The 21,138-nt window shown below is 30.3% G+C and overlaps 2 protein-coding genes across 4 annotated transcripts; one reads left to right on the top strand and one right to left on the bottom strand.

The window, feature by feature from the left end:
* The first annotated feature begins 258 nt into the window (after positions 1–258).
* LOC126851301 (tectonin beta-propeller repeat-containing protein) lies at positions 259–9,359 on the top strand. 3 transcript variants are annotated; one of them, XM_050595094.1, is made up of 25 exons: positions 260–1,013; positions 1,139–1,399; positions 1,524–1,706; positions 2,217–2,369; positions 2,457–2,549; positions 2,633–2,813; positions 2,896–3,119; positions 3,267–3,470; positions 3,582–3,766; positions 3,906–4,038; positions 4,201–4,427; positions 4,590–4,724; positions 4,799–4,955; positions 5,058–5,220; positions 5,293–5,396; positions 5,482–5,624; positions 5,718–6,066; positions 6,141–6,291; positions 6,456–6,655; positions 6,850–7,059; positions 7,147–7,248; positions 7,444–7,579; positions 7,913–8,104; positions 8,180–8,337; positions 8,645–9,359. In XM_050595094.1, exons 1-25 carry the CDS (start codon positions 936–938, stop codon positions 8,693–8,695), a joined length of 4,173 nt encoding a protein of 1,390 aa, XP_050451051.1. In that variant the 5' UTR covers positions 260–935; the 3' UTR covers positions 8,696–9,359. The 3 variants fall into 3 exon arrangements, with proteins under 3 accessions (XP_050451050.1, XP_050451051.1, XP_050451053.1); XM_050595093.1 differs by having other exon boundaries at positions 259–1,013; positions 7,913–8,337; XM_050595096.1 differs by lacking the exons at positions 260–1,013; positions 1,139–1,399 and having other exon boundaries at positions 1,567–1,706; positions 2,151–2,369; positions 7,913–8,337.
* LOC126851309 (cationic amino acid transporter 3) lies at positions 8,612–21,075 on the bottom strand. Its single transcript, XM_050595123.1, has 16 exons — positions 20,525–21,075; positions 20,220–20,392; positions 19,896–20,151; positions 18,789–19,679; positions 18,226–18,584; positions 17,438–17,641; positions 13,919–14,166; positions 13,262–13,390; positions 12,926–13,186; positions 12,359–12,642; positions 12,037–12,274; positions 11,778–11,880; positions 11,532–11,695; positions 11,239–11,405; positions 10,990–11,098; positions 8,612–10,892 (listed from the first exon to the last, which is right to left on the bottom strand). Exons 7-16 carry the CDS (start codon positions 14,148–14,150, stop codon positions 10,771–10,773), a joined length of 1,809 nt encoding a protein of 602 aa, XP_050451080.1. The 5' UTR covers positions 14,151–14,166; positions 17,438–17,641; positions 18,226–18,584; positions 18,789–19,679; positions 19,896–20,151; positions 20,220–20,392; positions 20,525–21,075; the 3' UTR covers positions 8,612–10,770.
* Between the last annotated feature and the right edge of the window lie 63 nt (positions 21,076–21,138).

Genomic DNA, 21,138 nt, shown 5'->3' with positions numbered 1-21,138 from the left:
TGAGACACAAGTTGCGTTCCGTTTCACGCATAGAGCGCATAGTCGCTTGGAAATCTATAATATATGTTACGTGAACTATAGACTTTCAGGCGATCTATGCGCTCAATGCGTAAAACGGAACGCATCCACAGACACTTAGGGCCAATTTCACCACCTTCGGTTAAGTTAACCGACGGTTAAAATCAGCAGAGTGGCAACAGAAAATAGAGGCGAATGAAAACCTAGCATTCTTATCATTTCAGTTGCCACCCTGCCGTCGGTTAATCTAATCGAAGGTGATGAAATTGACATTAATAACTTATTTAATCGAGGTTTTAAGATTTTCAAACTATTTTTTTCACACATTTTATTTAATTTATTGTAATATATTTAATGAGATATCATACATATATTTAAATTATGTAAATATAATAAATGTATAATTTTAGTAAGATGTAATATCTATCCTTTGGTTATGCATAGGACTCCTATATATTAGCAAAGAACATATCTTGTCTTGCTCGCTAGGGAAACGGAACGAATCATTGACGCGCAGTGTACGTTATTTAGCTCCGCTATTGCGCGCGCATGTGTCATGTGTCGGAAAATCTCACGATTTGTGAGATTATTGCACCGCTGAACGCTGCATAAGTATGATAAGTGCTTATTTGATATTTATTTGAGTGGATCGGTATGTCCTGATCGCATTTACATCGGACGTGGCCATTAAGATTAAGAAGAAGAGTAGATCGGTGTCAGTTTTCGCGAAATCTACATAATTTTCTTTGATATAAATGTTGAAGAGAGAAAGTTTTGTACATATATATTTAAAAGAAAAGAAAATTAAAATTAAAAAAGGACAACAGTAGTTTCCGAAGAACGATTAATTCCTTATTAAATGTCGACAGTGTGTAAGCCTATGATAAAAAGTATATTACTTCATGATATAATGATAGATGAAATGTTATAACACAATTAATATAAAACAACAATTGTCAAAGAAAGAGAGAGAGAGAGAGAGAGAGAAAGGATTGGTATGTATTTTGCGTAAATTAAATCTATTACAAAATTATCACACGTAAAATTTTTTTATCATTAACAAAACTATCGAGATTGTATAGTGGATTGAAGATGTGGATTGTGAAAATTTTGTTTACAGATAAACTTACAAGTAGCATTATACATTATATTTAAAATGCCAAGTTCATATTTATATGCTATTAACAATGAAGGGCGTGTATTTGGACTGTCAACATCTGGAAATATGTGGCGTGAATTTATGTATCTAGGACTTGAATTTAAACAGTTATCAGCTGTGCCACATTTTATGTGGGCGATTGGCGGTGATCGACAAGTTTACGTTCATGTTCATGGCTTGGACATACCAATCAGAATTAAAGAAGAAACTTATGAGAATGAGGTATATGGATTCGTATAAGTATTATAGCATTGTATATCTGCAATTATATAAAAATACTCTACTCTAGATAAGTATACAAATTGCAAATGAAGAAATAAAACAGATTGCTAACAATATATTCTAGCGATGGTTGCCTTTGGAAGGTTTTTCCGGAAGGTTACTTCCAACTGACAGATATAATTTTTCAAATCAAGATGGTACAATTGATCGTAGCAGAGATAAAGTAAAATTGCCATCAATGGCATGGCAATGGGAAGGTGATTGGCAAATAGAAACAACGTTGGACGGCCAACCATTAGATCATGATGTAAATATCTCATCTTTCTAATGTCAACTATTTTTACATATTATATTATATATTTTTTTTTATATCTTTATCAGAAAATCTTATAATGCGTTTAAAATTATATATGTCATTTCGAATTTGTAAAATGATTGAATAATTTTGACTTATACAGTAAATATAGTTATCAAATGCAACTTCAATATAGTATTTTTGTAATGCAAATACACTCGATTTTTGAATTAGAAAGATCTTTTCCTTTTTTATTTCTCAATAATTTTGTACCGATTCATCAAATATAACCAATTGCATTTTTTTAATATTTAGTATTAATTATAACATGTGTACCGAAGGGCATAGATTTTTTGTAATGTATTAAAATATGTATGAAATTACATATTTAAGATATACTGTGCTTGTTCCACACGAGTGTTATGTTTTTTTTCATAAGATTTTGTTTATGTATAGATTTGTTATCAGTTGCCCACGACCAATGAGAATCTTATGATCACAAAGATTCTGATATTTTGATAGGGATGGACATACGCAATTGATTTTCCAGCTACATATACTACAAAAAAACAGTGGAAATCCTGTGTAAGAAGACGCAAATGGGTTCGTTATCGGAGATATAGCGCTATGAATTCATGGTGTGCTATTGCACCTCTTCATAAAGATCCAACCAAGGTGATAAAATACTAAAATAAATTTTTTTATGTGTGGCAATACTTTTAATTGCATAATTCAATCAAGTAATATATTACGCATCTTTAGGAACCTTTTATTGATGTAGCTATCGGTGGAAATCAGATGCCTGGTAGTAACTCTGGAAGTTTAGTAGTCTGGGCGGTAACTGCTCACGGAAGGGTATAATTTTTGGCATAGCTTTCTTCATATACATGCAATTTAATTATATTTTAAAAATTAAATTATTATATGATGTTATTTAGGTGATGTTTCGTGTTGGGACTAGTACAACTTGTCCTGAAGGACAAAGATGGAGCTGTATTAAATTGGCAAATGGTTATGAAGTTTGTCAAATCAGTGTTGGAGTAACTGGTCTTGTTTGGGCTGTACTTACAGTAGGCAAAGCATTGATTCGTACGGGCGTAACGAGAGACAATCCAATGGGTAAATAAACAAACATGATTACAAAATATAATAATTATGTTTGTACAGTGGATATTTTGTACAGCGAATATATGTATTAAAGGTGAAGATTGGTCAGAAGTGGAACCTCCGCAAAAAGACTTGAGATTGGTACAAGTTAGCATAGGCACTGATGCTGTATGGGCTGTAACGCATGATGGTGGAGTATGGTTTCGAAAGGGTGTTCAAGGCGAAATAAGTGGCGTTTGTGAACAATTGGCTACTGGTACCGGTTGGGTTGAAATGTTGAGCAAAATGGCATTGGTATCTGTTGCTCCAAACGACCAAGTAAGAATTTTAATTCTTCATTTATAGGACGAAAGAAATTGTATATTAGATATATATGCGCGTGCGTGTGTGTTTTTTGTTACACGCACGCGCACGCACATACAAATGCAGACATATATTCTACGCGTTTTTTTATGTATTATAAAGGTTTGGGCTATTGGCTATGATGATCGATGTTTGTATTACCGTACTGGTATTGCACGCTCCGAATTAACGGGAAAACGTTGGAAATTAATCAACGCGCCACTTCAATTGAGTAGAGCAAGTAGTAATGCTAGTTTATCATCTAGCAACAGGCATAGTACTTGCGGCACACCACAACAGCAGCGTCATCAGAGTTGGAGTTCCTTGGTAGAGAAATACATTACTCTATATAGCACTTATATATATTATTATATTTATCATATATAATAAAATAACCGATAAATGATATTTAATTGAATTTGGATTATGTTTTTATAGAATCGACCTCATAGTACTGGTGAAGGTACAATGTTAATTAGAGAATGGGAAGAGCAATCACGTTCGGCGCCAACACCCACGTCTTTAAAATTATGGCAACGTACCGGGGACAGCGTATCTACAAAAAATGTTCAACAAACATCTTTTCAAGATATATATTTAAATGAAGAGAAGAAGAGAGAGAGGTAAAAGAGTGCGCGAAAGGGTGATTTACAATATTATAAAAATGTTAATGCTATAACAAAGTAATATAATACATAATAAAAAAATTTTAATATAATTTTTTTTATATTAATCTCTATATTTAATTTTATAATATTGCAGATCTGCAAGTTCAATTGGTGCAGGTGATTTAAATGAAGCAAGTGTTGCTAATATAACTATATCTAATGAATCTTTAACAAAAAGTGGAGAATCGATAATCGTCTCGGGAAAAGGAATGAGCAGTACTGTTAAGGTTAATATATTTCTAAAATCAAATAAAGTATGTATACATATATATATATATATATATATATATATATATATATATATATATATATATTGATCAAATAAGTAATGGATAATTATAAATATTAAAAAAAGAAATTATATATAACAATTGTCTATCTTTTAACAGATTAATCCTGCTGCTTGGAGTCCTGTACATTCTGTCGGTTCCATGGTGGGTGTTGAAGCACATCCAGAAACAGATGGAAGTGTATTTGATCCAGATTTAACTGGAGATTCTGGTGTGTATGGTGAGGATGAAAGTGCAGGCATAATATATTGGATCGAATGTGATGTGATGTGGTACAAGGTGGAAGCTGGGGCATGCTTTGTTGATCCGACAAATCCGCCGAAATGGTAAAACTTGTAATTTTAAATATAAGTCATAACATAAAAAGGACTTTTTTGAATAAAATATTTATTATTATATATCTTATTAAATATAGGAATACTTAAGTTATGCTATGAAAAAAGAAAAAAGAGAAAAGAAAATTGTAAATTTGTAATTATTTTGAATAGGATCACAGATGGTAATGGTACAATACAAGGGGAAACTGGAGAATTATGGAGAATATACATTTTGGATGAATTAAAGTCGAGATTAAAGAAAATGTCATTTGATTCTTCAATGATATATGAGAAAGCGGTTGAAAAGTAAGCGGAATTTAATTAATATTGATTAAATATACAATCTTTAGTTAAAATATTTTTTATTTAACAAATTATAGATTATCGTGGGTGAAGAGTGGCGATGCAAAATGTAAAATTAAAAATGGAAGTTTATATGAAGATTGTAAGATTGAATTAGAATGGATAAGTAGTGATACTGGATCATTAGATTCTGGGACCTTAATAATATTAAATTCGGACGGCATAACAAGCATAGTATGTTGACTATAGAAATTGGAAATAAATTTACAAATTTATATAAATTAATAGATAAAATTCTAGACAATACATAATTTTCACACAAATAATATATTATAGATACAATTTCCTGTTTCGGAAATTACATGTGTCGTTTGCTGCAGTGAACCAGGTAATCCAAGGATAGCAATCTATACTCCTAAATTAAAACGTTCAAAAGTAATTAGATTACAATTTGCGAGTGATACAGAAATGGAAGATTGGTTGGCACATTTAACTTCAGGTAAGGACCACTCTCTGACAAATGACGATAAGTGAGGAAATATGTGCAAAGATATTTTTTTTTTTTTTGTAGTATCTTGCCAAATAAATAATGTATATGGTAGACCTGGTCCAAATTCTATTTGGAGCACAACTGCATTAGGTGATGTGTATGTGTTTGATCCTGCAGTTGCAGAGGTAATGTCTGAGATATATGTTTGTAGAAATAACAATACTAAACATGAAGAATTATCTTTTGTTATTTTAGTTTTATTATGTGTAGGAATGTCAATTATCTGAAGACGGATATATACAAGAAATAGATATAGCTGGTAAAGACATGCCATTTGAAAGTATATTACAAAATGGTTTTGGATATGGTAGTACCTTAAAAATTACAGTATGCGTTCATGACGATGCTGACAGGTAAATCAAACAACTGCTTCCACATTTTTCATGTGAAAAGATTGTAACATGTACAACAGCAATACACCATTGATAATAATAACTGTATTTTAGATTGTCTTTTAATCTTGTCTGTTATACCACAACATTTGTGAAGCAAAGGACTATAATGGATAGTCATGATGTAGCTTTGCATTTTAATCCAAGACTCAAAGAAAATATTATTGTACGGAATACATATCAGAATGGTCAATGGGGAGATGAGGAAAGAAATGGAGGTAGTCCATTAAAAGCGGGTTGTGACTTCACGTTATACATTATTTGTGAAGAACGCGGTTATAAAATCTACATTAATGAGAGCGAATATACCTTTTATAGCCATCGAATATCTCCGCAAAGTATTACACATTTGCGAATTAAGGGATTGCTGACTTTATGTAATATTACATATAAATCCACATTTGTAAGTAGTTTTATTATAACGATTGTATCATTGAGATTATTTGCACAGTTAACGAATACCTTACTCTTGGACAGATAATTATTGAACCTAGCACGATGTTTTGGAGACAAATTGGTGGACATTTGAAAAAAGTTGAGACATGTTCTGTAGGTGTCACTTGGGGCATTGGTTACGATAGTACCGCTTGGGTATATACAGGTGGTTGGGGAGGCACATTTCTTAAAGGTATTTTATCAGCTTTTATAATAAAAACATGTTTTGCAAAATAAAAAGGAAAAAAACAATTATAAGATTATTGCAGCACTGACACTGAATACAATAGCTATTTAATTCGAATTTAATTTTTTGTTTATCTTTACATGAAGTGTTAATATTAAAAAATATTATAGGTCTAGGAACTAGCAGTACTGGAATAAATACAATGGTAGATACCCACAATTATTATGTATACGAAAATCAACGCTGGAATCCAGTAACTGGATATACCGCGCATGGACTTCCAACAGATCGCTACATGTGGAGTGATGCAACTGGACGACACAAACGTACGCGAGAGCATACAAAGTTATTGTCAATGCACTGGCATTGGGTAAGTGAAAAGAAAAAAAAAGAAAAGAAAAAAAAAGATCTTTGTTTTGAAAGTAAGAGAGTATATATTTGTATATTTACGCAGTTTCTTGCGCGCTACTTTTCATATGAAAAATATGATACATAAAATTAATATTCATTATTGTAACATTTTGTTTTTATTCTGTCTATATAATCTATATTGATATTATAAAGGTATCAGATTGGATTGTCGACTTTCACACACCCGGTGGCGTTGATAGAGATGGCTGGCAATATGCTACTGATTTCCCGTCACAATATCATGGTAAGAAACAGTTTACCGATTATGTTCGAAGAAGACGATGGTTTAGAAGATGTCAACTAATAACCAGTGGACCCTGGCAAGAACTAGGAAATACCAAACTCGTTGATGTCTCTTTATATGTATGTCTTTAATCCATTTCAACTTTATCTATGAACTTAAATCTTTCAAAAAGGACATATTTTAATGTTTCTTGATTAATTGTCTAGGCAACTGGAAAGCCTGGCACAGATGCTCCTATTCATGTTTGGGCAGTTGCCGCAAACGGTGAGGCTTTATTCAGACGTGGTGTTTCGGAATCTTGTCCGATGGTACGACCACTTAAATTATATTTATATAATAGAGAACACAGCACACACACATATACATACACATACACAAATGTATATATCTAGATATATGTAGATATGTATATATACATACATATTTAAATTATTAAAGTAATAGGCATAGCACAATATACTTTCTCAACAATTTTTTTACAACATTTTATATATATGAAATAGGGTGTATCATGGGAACATATACCAAGCGACCAGCCTCTAATTAATATATCATGCGGTCCATGTGGACAAGTATGGGCTGTTGGCAAAAATGGTTCTGCCTGTTGGAGACTAGGCATCAGTGCTACAAAACCGACTGGTATTAAATTTACAAAATATCACCAGAACATACATGGCAATTATTTTTTAACGGCTTGTGCAATAATTTAATATATATTTAATTCAAATTCTTTTTGTCCTTTTCAGTCTCTTATTATCCCCCTCTCTCTCTCTTTCTCACGCTCTCTCTCTCTCTCTCCCTCCCTCTCTCTCTCACACGCTCTCTTCCTCTCTCTCTCTCTCTCTCTCTCTCTCTCTCTCTCTCTCTCTATTGGTCACTTATTCTCTCACTCATTCATTCACTCGCTCCCTCATCCGCTCACTCACTCACTCACTCATTTACGTAAGATAGAACATTTTGTTGATTATGCAGGTATACAATGGCAGACTGTCGAGCCTCCTTCAGGAGCTCAATTAAAGCAAATTTCAGTAGGATGTGATGTAGTATGGGCTTTAGATATAAATGGTAGATTATCAGTACGCCGAGAGATACAATCCAATGTTTTCCCTGAAGGAACCCATTGGCAAACATTACCCGCAATGCCAAATGATCCGATTCATATAGGTATAAAAGACATTTTCTTTTTGTACAACTTTATTGTATATCATTATATCTTTAAACTAAATTATATGGTTGTAGATATGTCGGTATTAAATGCGAAGCAAGGATTCCGGCATGTATCCATTTCGAGGGAACAAGGACAAGTTTGGGCAATTTCAGGAGCTGGTATTATTTGTCGAAGAATTGGTGTTACTGATGAAAATTCCGCTGGAACCGGATGGGTGACTGGTATAGGGGTAAGAAACAAGAATTTTCCAAAAGTTTATATGATTTCAGATAAGGAAAATGGTTAATATAATATAAAATTATAATAAAATCTAGAATAGAAAGAATATTTTAATAAACATAGACAAATAAAAGTATATTTGCGGATAATATCACTTAAAGTACATGTAATATTAAATACAATTGAATATTTAATCTAATTGATAATTTATCAAAAATGAGAAAGAATAATTTTTTAAAATTCTGTATATTTTCTTTTGTAATATTGCTTAAAATATCTCATAATTAAGAAATAAAATTTCAATTTATTTCCAACAGGCAAACTGGCAAAATATAAGTCTCGGAGGGCTTATAAATAAAACAAAGTGATATCTGTACTATGCGATATTTTACAATATGCTGTAATAATATAAAACATGACAATTTTGTAATTGCCTTGTAAAATACAATATGTGTGTATACATGTATATTATATGGATATATGTGTATGTCAACTTTTAAACAGTAATTATATCTGTAAGATAAATTATGCATTATGTACTTGACACTTGATCACAGAAATTTTTGCCTGAATACGATAGATATTTTAATGAAGCTGAGATGGCTAAAATAATATATGATACATACGCACACAGAGGGTTGGTAAGTGATTATGATGATATTTGTAATATTACAGTTACCGTTTTTGGACAACTGTAATAGTAACAGTGTTATAAATTTTATCTTAATGGAAAAAATAACTGATACATTTTTTTGGTAACAAATTCAACAAACAATTTACTTTTCGAAATTACTATTAAATTCTTCTAAAAATTAATAAATAAATATATTAATAATCAATTTTATTTTAAATTAGATCATGTAATTCTTACAAACCTTTACATGTCAAAAATAAATTTGTCTCATCAATTAATATATCGCGTCAGGATTTTGAAATTTTATAAAGTTAAAGGTGTAAAAAATATTGCTATTTTGGTCACATTTACGAATCTCGGTAAAAGAAAAACACTTTTTTTTATTTACATTGATAAAATTTAGACATGTTTAGCAAAAAGAATTGTTAGTAATGTCTTTCCTGATCAATCAGACAAAAATTTTCTCTTATTAAGATGTGATCAAGAGTCTAAATTATCAAAATTATATCGATAGCGATATCATTATTGAAATAGTACTTTTATATTCTAATATAAAATAATATTTTAGAAATATAAATTTATGTGTGCGCGCGCGCGTATGCGTGAGTGTATATATATATATATATATATATATATATATATATATATATATATATATATATATATACACGAGTATAGTAAAATTAAAAATATTATTTCGTGATATGGATGTTCCATTGACTCTGACAAATTCGAATAATATCTAAAAGCTCTTCGTTAATGTTTATGCTTTAAAAATTCATGTAGGTTTATGACTATTTATATTAAACAATGTACTCGGTGTTACAGTCTTCTTATGATGAGTCATCAATTTTATTTTATGCTACATATAATTAATATTTAATATGTTGCAATGAAAAAGAGATTAAATTGTAACACGTTATTGTAACATAAAACTTTATTTAAGAAAGAGTCATTAACTAATAAATACCTATATTGTATTGATTATTCTAATTATATTGTCAATATTAATTCAACATTGAGTCAATATATTGATTCAATATCATTCTGTATTAACCCATTTCTATTCTACTTTGCCAATATAAAGAGCACAAGATATTTCCATTTTATATCACATAATATGAAATGTGCTCTTTTATTATGTAATACTGCTATTATTACAGTAATACTATTGTTAATTACACACACACACACGCGCATATATATATATGTGTGTGTGTGTGTGTGTGTACATAAAATTTTATGATTGTATTATAAAAATATATAAAATATTATATTATTTCGTTATTTTTATGAAAATACTAACAAAATACAGACTTTTTTTAGAAATATCTATACAGAGATAGAAAAACATCGAATGATAAATATATATTAAGTTCAATTGAAATGTAGACTAAGATCGTTATTCTATAAAAGTCTCAGTCTCTATATTTTATTTAAATGTGTACCTAATATAATTAAAATGTTAAAAAAAAAATGATATTCATAAACAATTACAAGTTTAGTAGAGAAAGTAATTGAAAAACAATAGCTAAAATAAAAGAATTTTATAAATAAATAAATTTTATGAACTTGTTATATTACAATATAGAAATAACGTATATGCGCGCGCGCGTCTGTACGCGTGTGTTGTATAAATAATACATTATAAAATTTATCATTGAAAATATTTTTCAATTATAAAAATATACATGACATTTTGTGTGTGTCAATTAATCATACAAAATTATTTTTAATTACTATTATTGTGCTTTTGAATGGTTAAGATGAATATGTATGTGTGTTTATGTAAACATACAAACTTGATAATCAAAATGATGTCACTATTCTAAACTTTTCCACGTACGTTTGTTGTAATTTCTTGCTTTCTGCCTTATCTCTTTTTCCTTGCTCACTATGATTAATTCCGTAAAAACCATAGATGCAAAAACCTATAAAAAATCAGAAATGGAAATTTAACATTTGATCAAGCATTGAGATTAATTCTATCTTTGAATTTCATAATTCTTTTTTTTACATCAGACTTACCAATTAACAACCAAGTAGCAAATCTAATCCATGTAAAGACGTCTAGTTGAAACATTAAATACATGTTTATAAAAATACTGAGACAGGGAATAAGTGGAACGAGAGGTACCTATATATATACACAGAAATATATTAAACTGTGTGTGCATGAGAGAAAGAGATATCAGGAAACCTTGCTATATAATAAAATAATTGTGCCTATGTAATAAAATAATTGTACTCTCAACACATATTTTTTTCGTTTCTTACCTTGAAAGACAATTCAGTCTTTTGTATCGGTTGTCTACCAATCGCGGCTAAATTCAAAAAAAGAACAATCACGAATACAGCTAGTATCACAGATATTACCACATTTCCTGCGAGCAGGTGTGCGCTCATATTACTAATCAGAAACGTGATGATGCATATAATGATACCTGTAACGATTAAACTTTGCATATTACAAATGGTTCCTAGAGTTTAATATATTTTATATTTATAAATTTCACATTTATCACATTTCAATGTATCCTGTAATATGCAATATTAATCTACAAACTCACAAAGTAAGGCGATACCAATATTTGCGATCGTGTTAGAAAGTTCTGTTGGTTCCTTCTGATTATGCAAATTAAATAATTCCTTAAATATATTTATAGATGTAAATTGATAATCATTCTTTAGTGATATAGCAGGGGTATTGCTAGAGTTTACATCTTTTTGATATCTATAAAATAAAAACTTAGAAACTTATATTTGAACATTATATATATATATCTCGCATACAAAACATTTACAAAAACAGTTACCTTAATATCAAAACGCATATCGCTACTATTGTATACGCGAGTAAAGTCCCGATGGACATCATGTCAATCAATTGCTGTAAATTGAAGACAAGTGTCATAAGACCTAGAACATAGAGTAACTTCTATAAAAGTTATTAATAATAAATCAACAAGGATATCTTAAATCTTGATTTAAATTTTTTTTTATTACTACACACACACGCACGCATACAGATATATACTTTTTTTTCCTTTTTTTCAAATGTAGGTATTCACTAACCGCTAAGTAAACCAGAGAGTACTGTGCCGTGTACAGGTGTCATAGTTTTAGAATGCACTTTGGAGAGAGTTTTGAATATTATCCCATCATTAGCCATGGCATATAATACACGCGGTAAGGGAAACATGGCACCCAAGAGGCTAGTACATAGCGCGAATACCGCGCCTATGTTAACGATCCATTTAATAACAGGCCATCCTATCTCATCAAACGCATGTGGAAACGGAGCGTCCGCATTCTAAATACAAGTTTTCAATTTTTAAACTCGTATTAGACGATTCTAATTTCAAAATAATAAAGTTTTATGTTATTTAAATCGTACCTGAGCATAATAAGGCAGCATCATCGTAAGGACTATGGAGATACCAAAATACGCTACGAATATAATAATCAGGGATAGTACGATCGCTAGAGGAATGTGACGCTGAGGATTCTTTGCCTCTTCGCCAGTGGTAGCGACTGCATCGAAACCAACGAATCCGTAAAAACATTTGGCCGCTCCGATCATCACTCCGTTGATACCGAATGGCATAAATCCACCTGTTCCGCCATTTTTCACGGAATTTGGAATATCCTCGGATGCAATGGACCAATTTGATGAATCCGCTATAAGCACATCATTATTTAATATTTAATTACATGCGCAATCGAGAATTATCTCCAAAGCTATAAGAGAGAAATGACATATACAAAACAGTTAAAAAAAGATATTTTAAACAAGACATTGTCACATATGTTTCAGCGACTTGAAACACAAATGATCGCTCTCTCTCTCTCTCTCTCTCTCTCTCTCTCTCTCTCTCGTGCGCGCGCGCGCGCGCTTTCACAAAGATGTGAAAGGATAAGGATCTAAGAAGATATAAAAATGCGACTTAACTTACCGGCTTACCTTTTATCGATCCTGCGACAATAACGATTGTGATCGTTGTTAAATTTATAATAGTAAATATGTTATTTAAGATCGATGACTCCCTTACTCCTATACATAATAGTACTACTAGTAGCATGACCATTGCAAAGGCGAAGAAATCAGGATACTCTGACAAAAAGGAGATATCTATGGGCATAAGGGAACGCAGAGTTTTACCCATAACATTTCCTATCAATGCATCGATATAATTACTAAGCCCGCGTGCGACGCTCGCTGTACCTAAAAAATTATTCCGTCATATATCGTATATATTGCATGTAAATAAATTGATTTTTTTTTTAATTTCACACTCACCAATTACATATTCTAGAATTAAATTCCATCCTATTACGAAGGCGATAAACTCTCCTACCGTTACATAACTATAAACGTACGCTGAACCGGCTTTCGGCACTCTCGATGCAAATTCCGCGTAGCACATACCTAGAATATATATTGATGCGTGTCAAAACGTACATAAATATATTATAAATGCATATTATAGTATATATTGTTTTATATTTGCGCCAATGTTCGACATTTTAAACTTTGGTACAGATTCCTTAAACAAATTCTCATATCCTCCAATTAAAAATTTGTCGATTTTTGTAAAGTGACGACTCGTTGACGAGAGAGTAATTCTTTTATCAATATTAATCTGCGTATGTATACAATAGAGGCTTGTTATATATGATTGCATGTTTTGAGATAGCAAACGCAAATTTGGCACTAATTTGCAACACAATGTATTTTTTATCTCATCATATAGAGGCCAAATATAACATGACATTAATACACCACATAACTTGGAATCTCATCGCCATTCTTTGCATCTACATATTATTTACAAGTTGAAAGTGTGAAAGATTTTGGCGACTGTTTTAGAAATAGAACGCATTCTACAAGTACAATTTATTATATATACATATACATATGTATTTCTAAGGGTAATTGTAAGACATTTTTTTTTACCTGCGAAAGCAGACGCGATAGCAGCTATGAGGAAAGAGAGACAAACGGCAGGTCCAGCAGTATCTTTGGCCACGCTTCCGGCAAGAACGTAAACGCCTAAACCGAGAGTCGCTCCTACGCCGAGTGCGGTCAAGTCAAATAGACCAAGAACCCGTGCCAATTGTTCACTTTTCACTTCTTCGTTCTCTTCTTCGACGCGCTTTCGCGACAACGTTTTCCACAACCGATTCATCGTTCCAACTTGATTCCTGTATACATTATTTCGCATATCAACCAAATGTAGTAAATTATTATTTACAACAGAGAGAGTGTATAATAATATACAAATTAATTCATTAAAGATATGGCAACTATGTAAAAGTGTAAAAAGGATATAATATGCACGAACGCACGCATGCCCGCACGCACTCAGTACACACATATTATACTTTCTCGCACACAAGTGTATCAGTTTTTCTTTTTCTTTGCCATATATTTTTAAGACATTTATCGCTATCTTATGCATAATTCAAGAAATACGTCGTTTCTAATAAGAATTCTTACAAAATAACGTTCTTGCAAAATGATGTTGTGCAACGCCACTAATTAAAGATCAAAGAGGTAAATCGCAAGGAGATGTAAAGTAATATTAAGCTTGAATAATATAAAATATTCTTTTCCCGCTTATTGTCAATAATATTTTACGTGTGCGATAGCAGAAAACTTACATCAAGATATTTCATTTATTACAGCTCTTAATTAGATTTATTAATAAAAAATTTATTAATATATCAAGTAATCACGAAAATTCGAAACACAGAAAAAACATAAGAACTTAGAAAGAATAATCTATAAATCTCAATTTTTATTAAAATATTAGTAATCAAATCACGCGCAAATCTGATTAAACATTGTTGCCATTTGCACAACATATTCGACCTTGAAGTTACTTTCTCTATTACGTTTGCCTTTTTTTCTGTAATGGAATGAAACGATTCCATCTTTTTTTAGCTCAAAACTTGATGTGTATTATTACACATAAAACTTGATAGTTTCGCAACAATATAATATACGTAGATGAGCTATTATATAATTTATAAGAACTATAAAGATAATTTGTAAACACTAAAGATACAAAGACATCGAAGCTTCAACAATATTCTAGCGATACATACAACATATAATCTGAGTATAGAAATCTTTGAGCAACGGAAGCTTTCTTGCGAATATATATTTATCATTGTGCTTTCTGCAAGCACAATACGATTCTTTCTCACAATGCGCGAGAAAAGTCTTATCTTTTTATAACAGTAAATGTTGCAAAAATATAATCTTATTGTTAGTCATTGTACGATATAGTCATTATCAAACTCTCTTATGTTCAGATATATTCTAATTGCAAAAGCGATAGGTAAGGATCGACGATCTTTTATAATGTATAAAATACATTCGTTAGCAATTGTTTTAATAAAATAATAACATGTTTGAATTTAACAATTTTGATAAGATTGCATCTGTGTATACGCGCGCGCACGTGTGTGTGTGTGTTATGTTTTCTTTAGTATAAATGGAAGAAAAAAGTAACTTTATTAAAACATAATATATGTATAATTATTAATAATAAAATATGACAATAATTGAAACGCGACTATGTGATAAAAACATCTGAAATATTTGACAGACACGTACATATTGCAAATTGCAACTTGATATTTTTTCCTATATGATGACATTTTCTGAACATCTAAATTCCTAATACGTGTATGTATTTCAAAACAGTAATGTATATATAAAAAATATACACGATGTATACTAAATATACATCTGTAATATCTGATTCTTCTTAATTAAAGTCTGAGGTAGCGATTGATAATCGTATAAAATCAAACAATGTACAAGGTTCTCGTCGCGTTTATGCGTTTGCCTTGAATCAATTCGCTTAAGCTCGAGAAAGTAAGAATATATAATCACTTGCTCACTTGATTTCACATCAACAGTCGCATACTGCGCGTATGCATAAGCGGATTAGATTCAGGGCTGTCCCTAAGCGCCCGTAAGCGCTCACAAGATTCAACAAGGCAGTTCTTTTCCCCCTTTAGAAAAAGGCAATTTTAAGTCCTAAGTTCAGGATAGAATGTAACAAAAGAATATAAAATAACAAACATTTAAAGGTGTTATGCGATATTAAATGGATTGAATAATATTTTATCGCAAACATATGATATACAGCTCTCATTCTCCTTCAATGGCATTTTGCAACTAAGGCAAAGTCAATCATGAGGATTGATATAATATTACAAATTAGGTTTTAATTGAATTAAATTTCGGCAGTTTACTTTGATTATTTTGTGAACATTTTCGTTTGTTATGTCCCCTAGCTCGTGGTGCTCGGGACGACCGCTCGCCCCATCTTCGTAACGGCCCTGATTAGATTATATCTCTCTAGGAAAAAGATCTATCAATTTAAAAATTCAATCTATAAATTTTATCTATATTTTTCGAGCGCTCCACATATACACACATACATAAAAAAGTGTATTTTATTAAAAAGAGTAATTTAATCTACCACGTTTAATTATTAAGATTAATGATATATAAAAAAATAATCTGATTATTTTGTTTATAAACTACTCGCTGATATAACTTATATTGCCTTTATCTACAGAAAAAGTCTTTGATAATAGCAAACATCTATTTGAATTATCCAATCAAATCAGGGCAAAATTCCATATATTCTCCTACCATCATCAAGAATCTTTTGCTACATTTTCTTTTTCACAGTATCGTTATTTCACAATGTCGTTTATTCAGAATGTCTATTCAAATCTTGTAGAACAAAGTTTTTTAAGATTTCCTCATTTTTTTTTTTTTTAGATATTCTTGTTCAAAATTTGAGTTTTTAGATGCAACTTTAAAATGAGTTTAAAATGAGATATATCGCGTGAATTGTGGGTGCGCGCGTTTTTTAATTTTCTCTTTTATTTATACGATCATGAAGGAAAAATAAAGACTCATTTGAAAGCAAACGTTAGATTTGAAAAAATAATGAAAAAAAAACTTTCATCAAGCAAGCATTTTTCACTTAGATAAGATGTTATCGTTTATCACGAATTTTAACAACCATATATTATTACATTAAAATAAAATTATGATATAATATATAAACAAGAATTATAATAAAAGAATAAAATTCTCTTAAAAAAGTGAGAATTCTTACTTTTTTAGATAAAGTAGACATACACAGTTTATATATGTATATTAATATTCATTGGTATTAAAATAATAATAATAATAATAATAATTTGCTAAGAAAATCTTAATTTAAGGTTTTATACATGTTATTGCCTTTAGAAAGCAACAGCGATTATGGTGACACAATCGTACGTACATAGACGCGAATTATAAAGTTAAAACAAAAACATTCTATGGAAATCATTACGCCAAGTTTTGATAGTTTTCCTGTCACGAATAATGAACAGTCCTTGAGTTATTTAACGTCTCTCATAAACTGTGATAATCATCGACGTTCATTATACATACCTGTTCAAATGTTGTCTGACAAAAAAAGGAAGACTTTTTATTCGTAATTGATCCTTTTCAATAAATACTTGACTATATAATTCAATTGTTGTAGATGTGCGTGGAAATATCCGATTTTATTCAAATTATTTTCAAAATATGACATATGTCAATTATGTGTAACTTCTCATTCACGCATATATACCTTTTAAAAATGTAATCGAGCTGAAAGAATAACGAATATAATGATATAGTTTGCGAACGATTCTACAGAGAACGGCGGACGTGTATTTTTTATCATTACAATTCACATTTGAAAAATAACGTCGCATTCAACCTTGTATATGCAATGTATAGCTATATATAATTTTCGATATGTATTTCGACTGATCTTCAATAGGTTGAAGACCTATAACTAACATTTATCCCTGCCCCGTTAACTTTTACAAAATATTTATGTACAAAACATGTAACAAGACAACACCAACATCCAAAATCGGGACATAAGACATCTTTAAGACATTTATAAGACGTCTTATATCCCGATTTTGAACGTGGTATTATCTGGAATGTTTACATTCCTATTAACATTGTCACATGTCTTGTGCATGACGGTTTCGTTCTCTCTCTCTCTCTCTCTCTCTCTCTCTCCTCTCCTTTTTTCTCTTTTTTTTTTTTGTCTTTCTTTCTCTATTACAAAAATTTCGCCAAAATATGATTTTCATAACAAGCAATTATAATAAAACAAACATGCTTCGATACGTTTAAATTTTTAAATAAACACTCACACGACATATAAACGAGCTTACCTCATTCCGAAGATAAAATAGAAATATCGGCGCAAATTGAGAGACGAAATATATTTTGTACACGATTAAACTATTGATCAACGATAAGAATGAATGACGGATGCGCCAACGATTATGAGCAACGATCGCGTCTTGACGAACGATCTCAAATTAATACGTACTGTAATTTCACGATACTGTCGATACTCACTTTCCACCTCTGTCTGAGTATAGAGTAATAAGTTTCAATGTTCCCCCCACCTCATATTAAAGTAGAATGTTCGATGTTCGCTGCTGCCGGCAAGTAACATTTGTTGTCCCAGTCACGTACAAATTTACCCAATGACGGAGTTTTCGACCGATCCGTGATTATTCTCTCGCTGGACGGAATATAGAGATATTTAAAAATTTGTATATTTATATATATATATATACAAATTTTTTTATATATCAATAAAAACACTTGTATGTATTTATAAAATAATTTTTTCTAATTTAAATAAATAAAATGATATTAATTATAATGTCTTTTATTTAAAAAAAATTTTTATTTATTTAAATTTTAAATTAATTAAAAAGCTTACTTAAACTGGAATAATATATTTCCATTTTTATTTATTGCCTTACAAGTTCCAGCATTATTCTAGTTCTATTAAATGGATTATAATTATTCTGTAGTATTATTTTTATCACTCTTTTTGTGTAGCAATGCTTGATAAATTGCTACAATTTATAACTAAACAAATGTTTTTTAAGATTTGTCTGTACATTTATTATATGTTGTAGTATTTGTCACGCAGTCAGGATATGTGTGTAAAATTTCATAAATAAATATCTCAGTCTAAACAAAATGTTTGATTACATTTTTCACATATGTAAACCTAAAAATAAAAATACATACAACACACACATGATTCTTACTCTAGATATTTGAAATATTTAAATAATTATAAATTAATTTTTCTTTCGAATAATTCAAAACTGTAAAATTTTTATTTTTTTAATTATGTATAGATATTTCTTTTCAAACTTCAATATATGTATTAAAGTTCTTTTATCTCACTTTTTGCGATCTTCGAATGAAATCTTCATTATACCTGTATGCACATTATAAATTTTTTATTTTAATAAAATTATCTAGTTATTATGAAAATTATACAATTCTGCGATGCAACATATGAGAGAAAAGATACCTTTTTCTCCTATGATGCAAAAATTTTTTTGGCAATTAAAGCATAACAAAAAATGATTACCTTCAAATGCGACTTCTTTAAAAGGTTTAACAAAAAATAAGTAATGATATGATTGTGTTAAATGTAGAGTAGATAATAAAATAATACCGCAAGTTCTACATTCAACAGGGAGTTCGCAATGCTTACTAAAGCACTGAAGATAAAGATAGCCAGTATAAGTTATAAGTTAGATATAAGTTTTACCTTATAAGTTTCACCAATTCATCAGAGTTTTCTGCACGACTGTAATAAAAAAATATATATATATATATATATATATATATATATATATAAGAAGAAAAGTAGAAGAAAAAAAAATAATAAAACTCTAATGTATACGTGTACATGTCAGAAAATAAAATTTTTAATGCTGTTAAAAATTATATTAAAGTACTATTTGTAACACATACATGCATGCAAAAAATAGGAGCATATCTTATTTCTAATCTGTGCACTTACCATACATGGTATCATAGTCGTATCCGATGTATTAAAGTGTAAGGCATGATGAGAAAAGCCTATTTTCACAAGTGCTGCATCTAATCACATTACAACAGATGGATGACCTATATGCGCATTTAACTAGTCTTTGTAATACTTATTGTCGAGAGCAACACCATTTTCTCAACCAGTAATGTTTGCCATTCATTTACAAATATATAATTCAGCTGTCAATTCTATTATGCTACACCTAATATCCATCCAATTTCATAATCTGAAACAATCTCTATCCTAAGAGAGAACTTTTAAAAAGCTAAATGTTATATACAATAAAATACATACTCATATTGTTTCATATCATCTTTTCCTGGATCACAAGTAATAAGAGCTCCAATAATTATCAATATTTCTTTACTAGCATAAAATGATAATATCAATGATTTTGCAACTAATTCCAAAGAATTTTGCAAAAAAAGTTGGCCAATTATTAAAGTTTGTGATAGAGCTTGTAATTCCTATTAATAATAAATTATATATATATATATATATATATATATATATATATATAATGTATGTATACATGTACATTACAATCTAAAACAATTGAATATCTGAAGTAGAGAAGATAAGAAAATATAGATAATTACCTTAATGTGCTTCTTTGAGTTGCGAGTCAGATCGCTAATCTTCTCACCCCTTTTATTTATTAGTTATAATCACAAACCTAATTACTAATAGTGTTTTGATAAAAATTCCTCGATAAAGTCTTTTAAAAGCTTGAGATAATGAAGCAATATGAATAATGCTGATACAAAGAAATGTTAAACATAAAAAACAATATATATAATTTTTTGACACAGCTTTTGATAGATAGTCTTCTGAAAAATAATGGTTCCTATTCTCGATTCAATCATTGTTCCTATTTTATTAATAAAACAAAAGATAAAATCGTATAATTACAATCTAGCTGTTTTATCTACTCCCATACCGAATAGAAATACACACACACACACACACACACACACACACACATATATATATATATATATAATAAAATCAAAGTTTGTTTTTTTTTTCTCTTAAGATGGGATTTCCCGCCAAAATTTCTGCTTGAGATAGATGAAGCAAAAAAGCGGGGACTGGGACTGACAGACCGGATCGGATAGGTAGATAACATGTAAGAAGACGGGCGGACGTGCCATGCGCCAAGGCAACAATAGGCAACGAGCGACAGGCGGCAGGCCACAGCACAGCATAGCGA

This window comes from Cataglyphis hispanica, chromosome 8 (genome assembly GCF_021464435.1).
Source record: "Cataglyphis hispanica isolate Lineage 1 chromosome 8, ULB_Chis1_1.0, whole genome shotgun sequence".
NCBI classification, from domain to species: domain Eukaryota; kingdom Metazoa; phylum Arthropoda; class Insecta; order Hymenoptera; family Formicidae; genus Cataglyphis; species Cataglyphis hispanica.
The sequence above is the reverse complement of the archived record's forward strand: the minus strand, read 5'-3'. Positions and strand labels throughout refer to the sequence as shown.

Bases quoted from the DNA above. Each gene is read 5' to 3' on its own strand.
- LOC126851309 (XM_050595123.1), bottom strand. From the start codon at position 14,150: ATGAATCGGTTGTGGAAAACGTTGTCGCGAAAGCGCGTCGAAGAAGAG. The intron at 11,696-11,777 runs GTAACTGTTTTT...TTTATTTTATAG, and splicing joins ATATGCGTTTTGATATTAAG to ATATCAAAAAGATGTAAACT. The intron at 10,893-10,989 runs GTAAGTCTGATG...GATTTTTTATAG, and splicing joins TGCTACTTGGTTGTTAATTG to GTTTTTGCATCTATGGTTTT.
- LOC126851301 (XM_050595093.1), top strand. From the start codon at position 936: ATGAAATGTTATAACACAATTAATATAAAACAACAATTGTCAAAGAAA. The intron at 2,814-2,895 runs GTAAATAAACAA...TATGTATTAAAG, and splicing joins AACGAGAGACAATCCAATGG to GTGAAGATTGGTCAGAAGTG. The intron at 7,060-7,146 runs GTATGTCTTTAA...TTAATTGTCTAG, and splicing joins TCGTTGATGTCTCTTTATAT to GCAACTGGAAAGCCTGGCAC.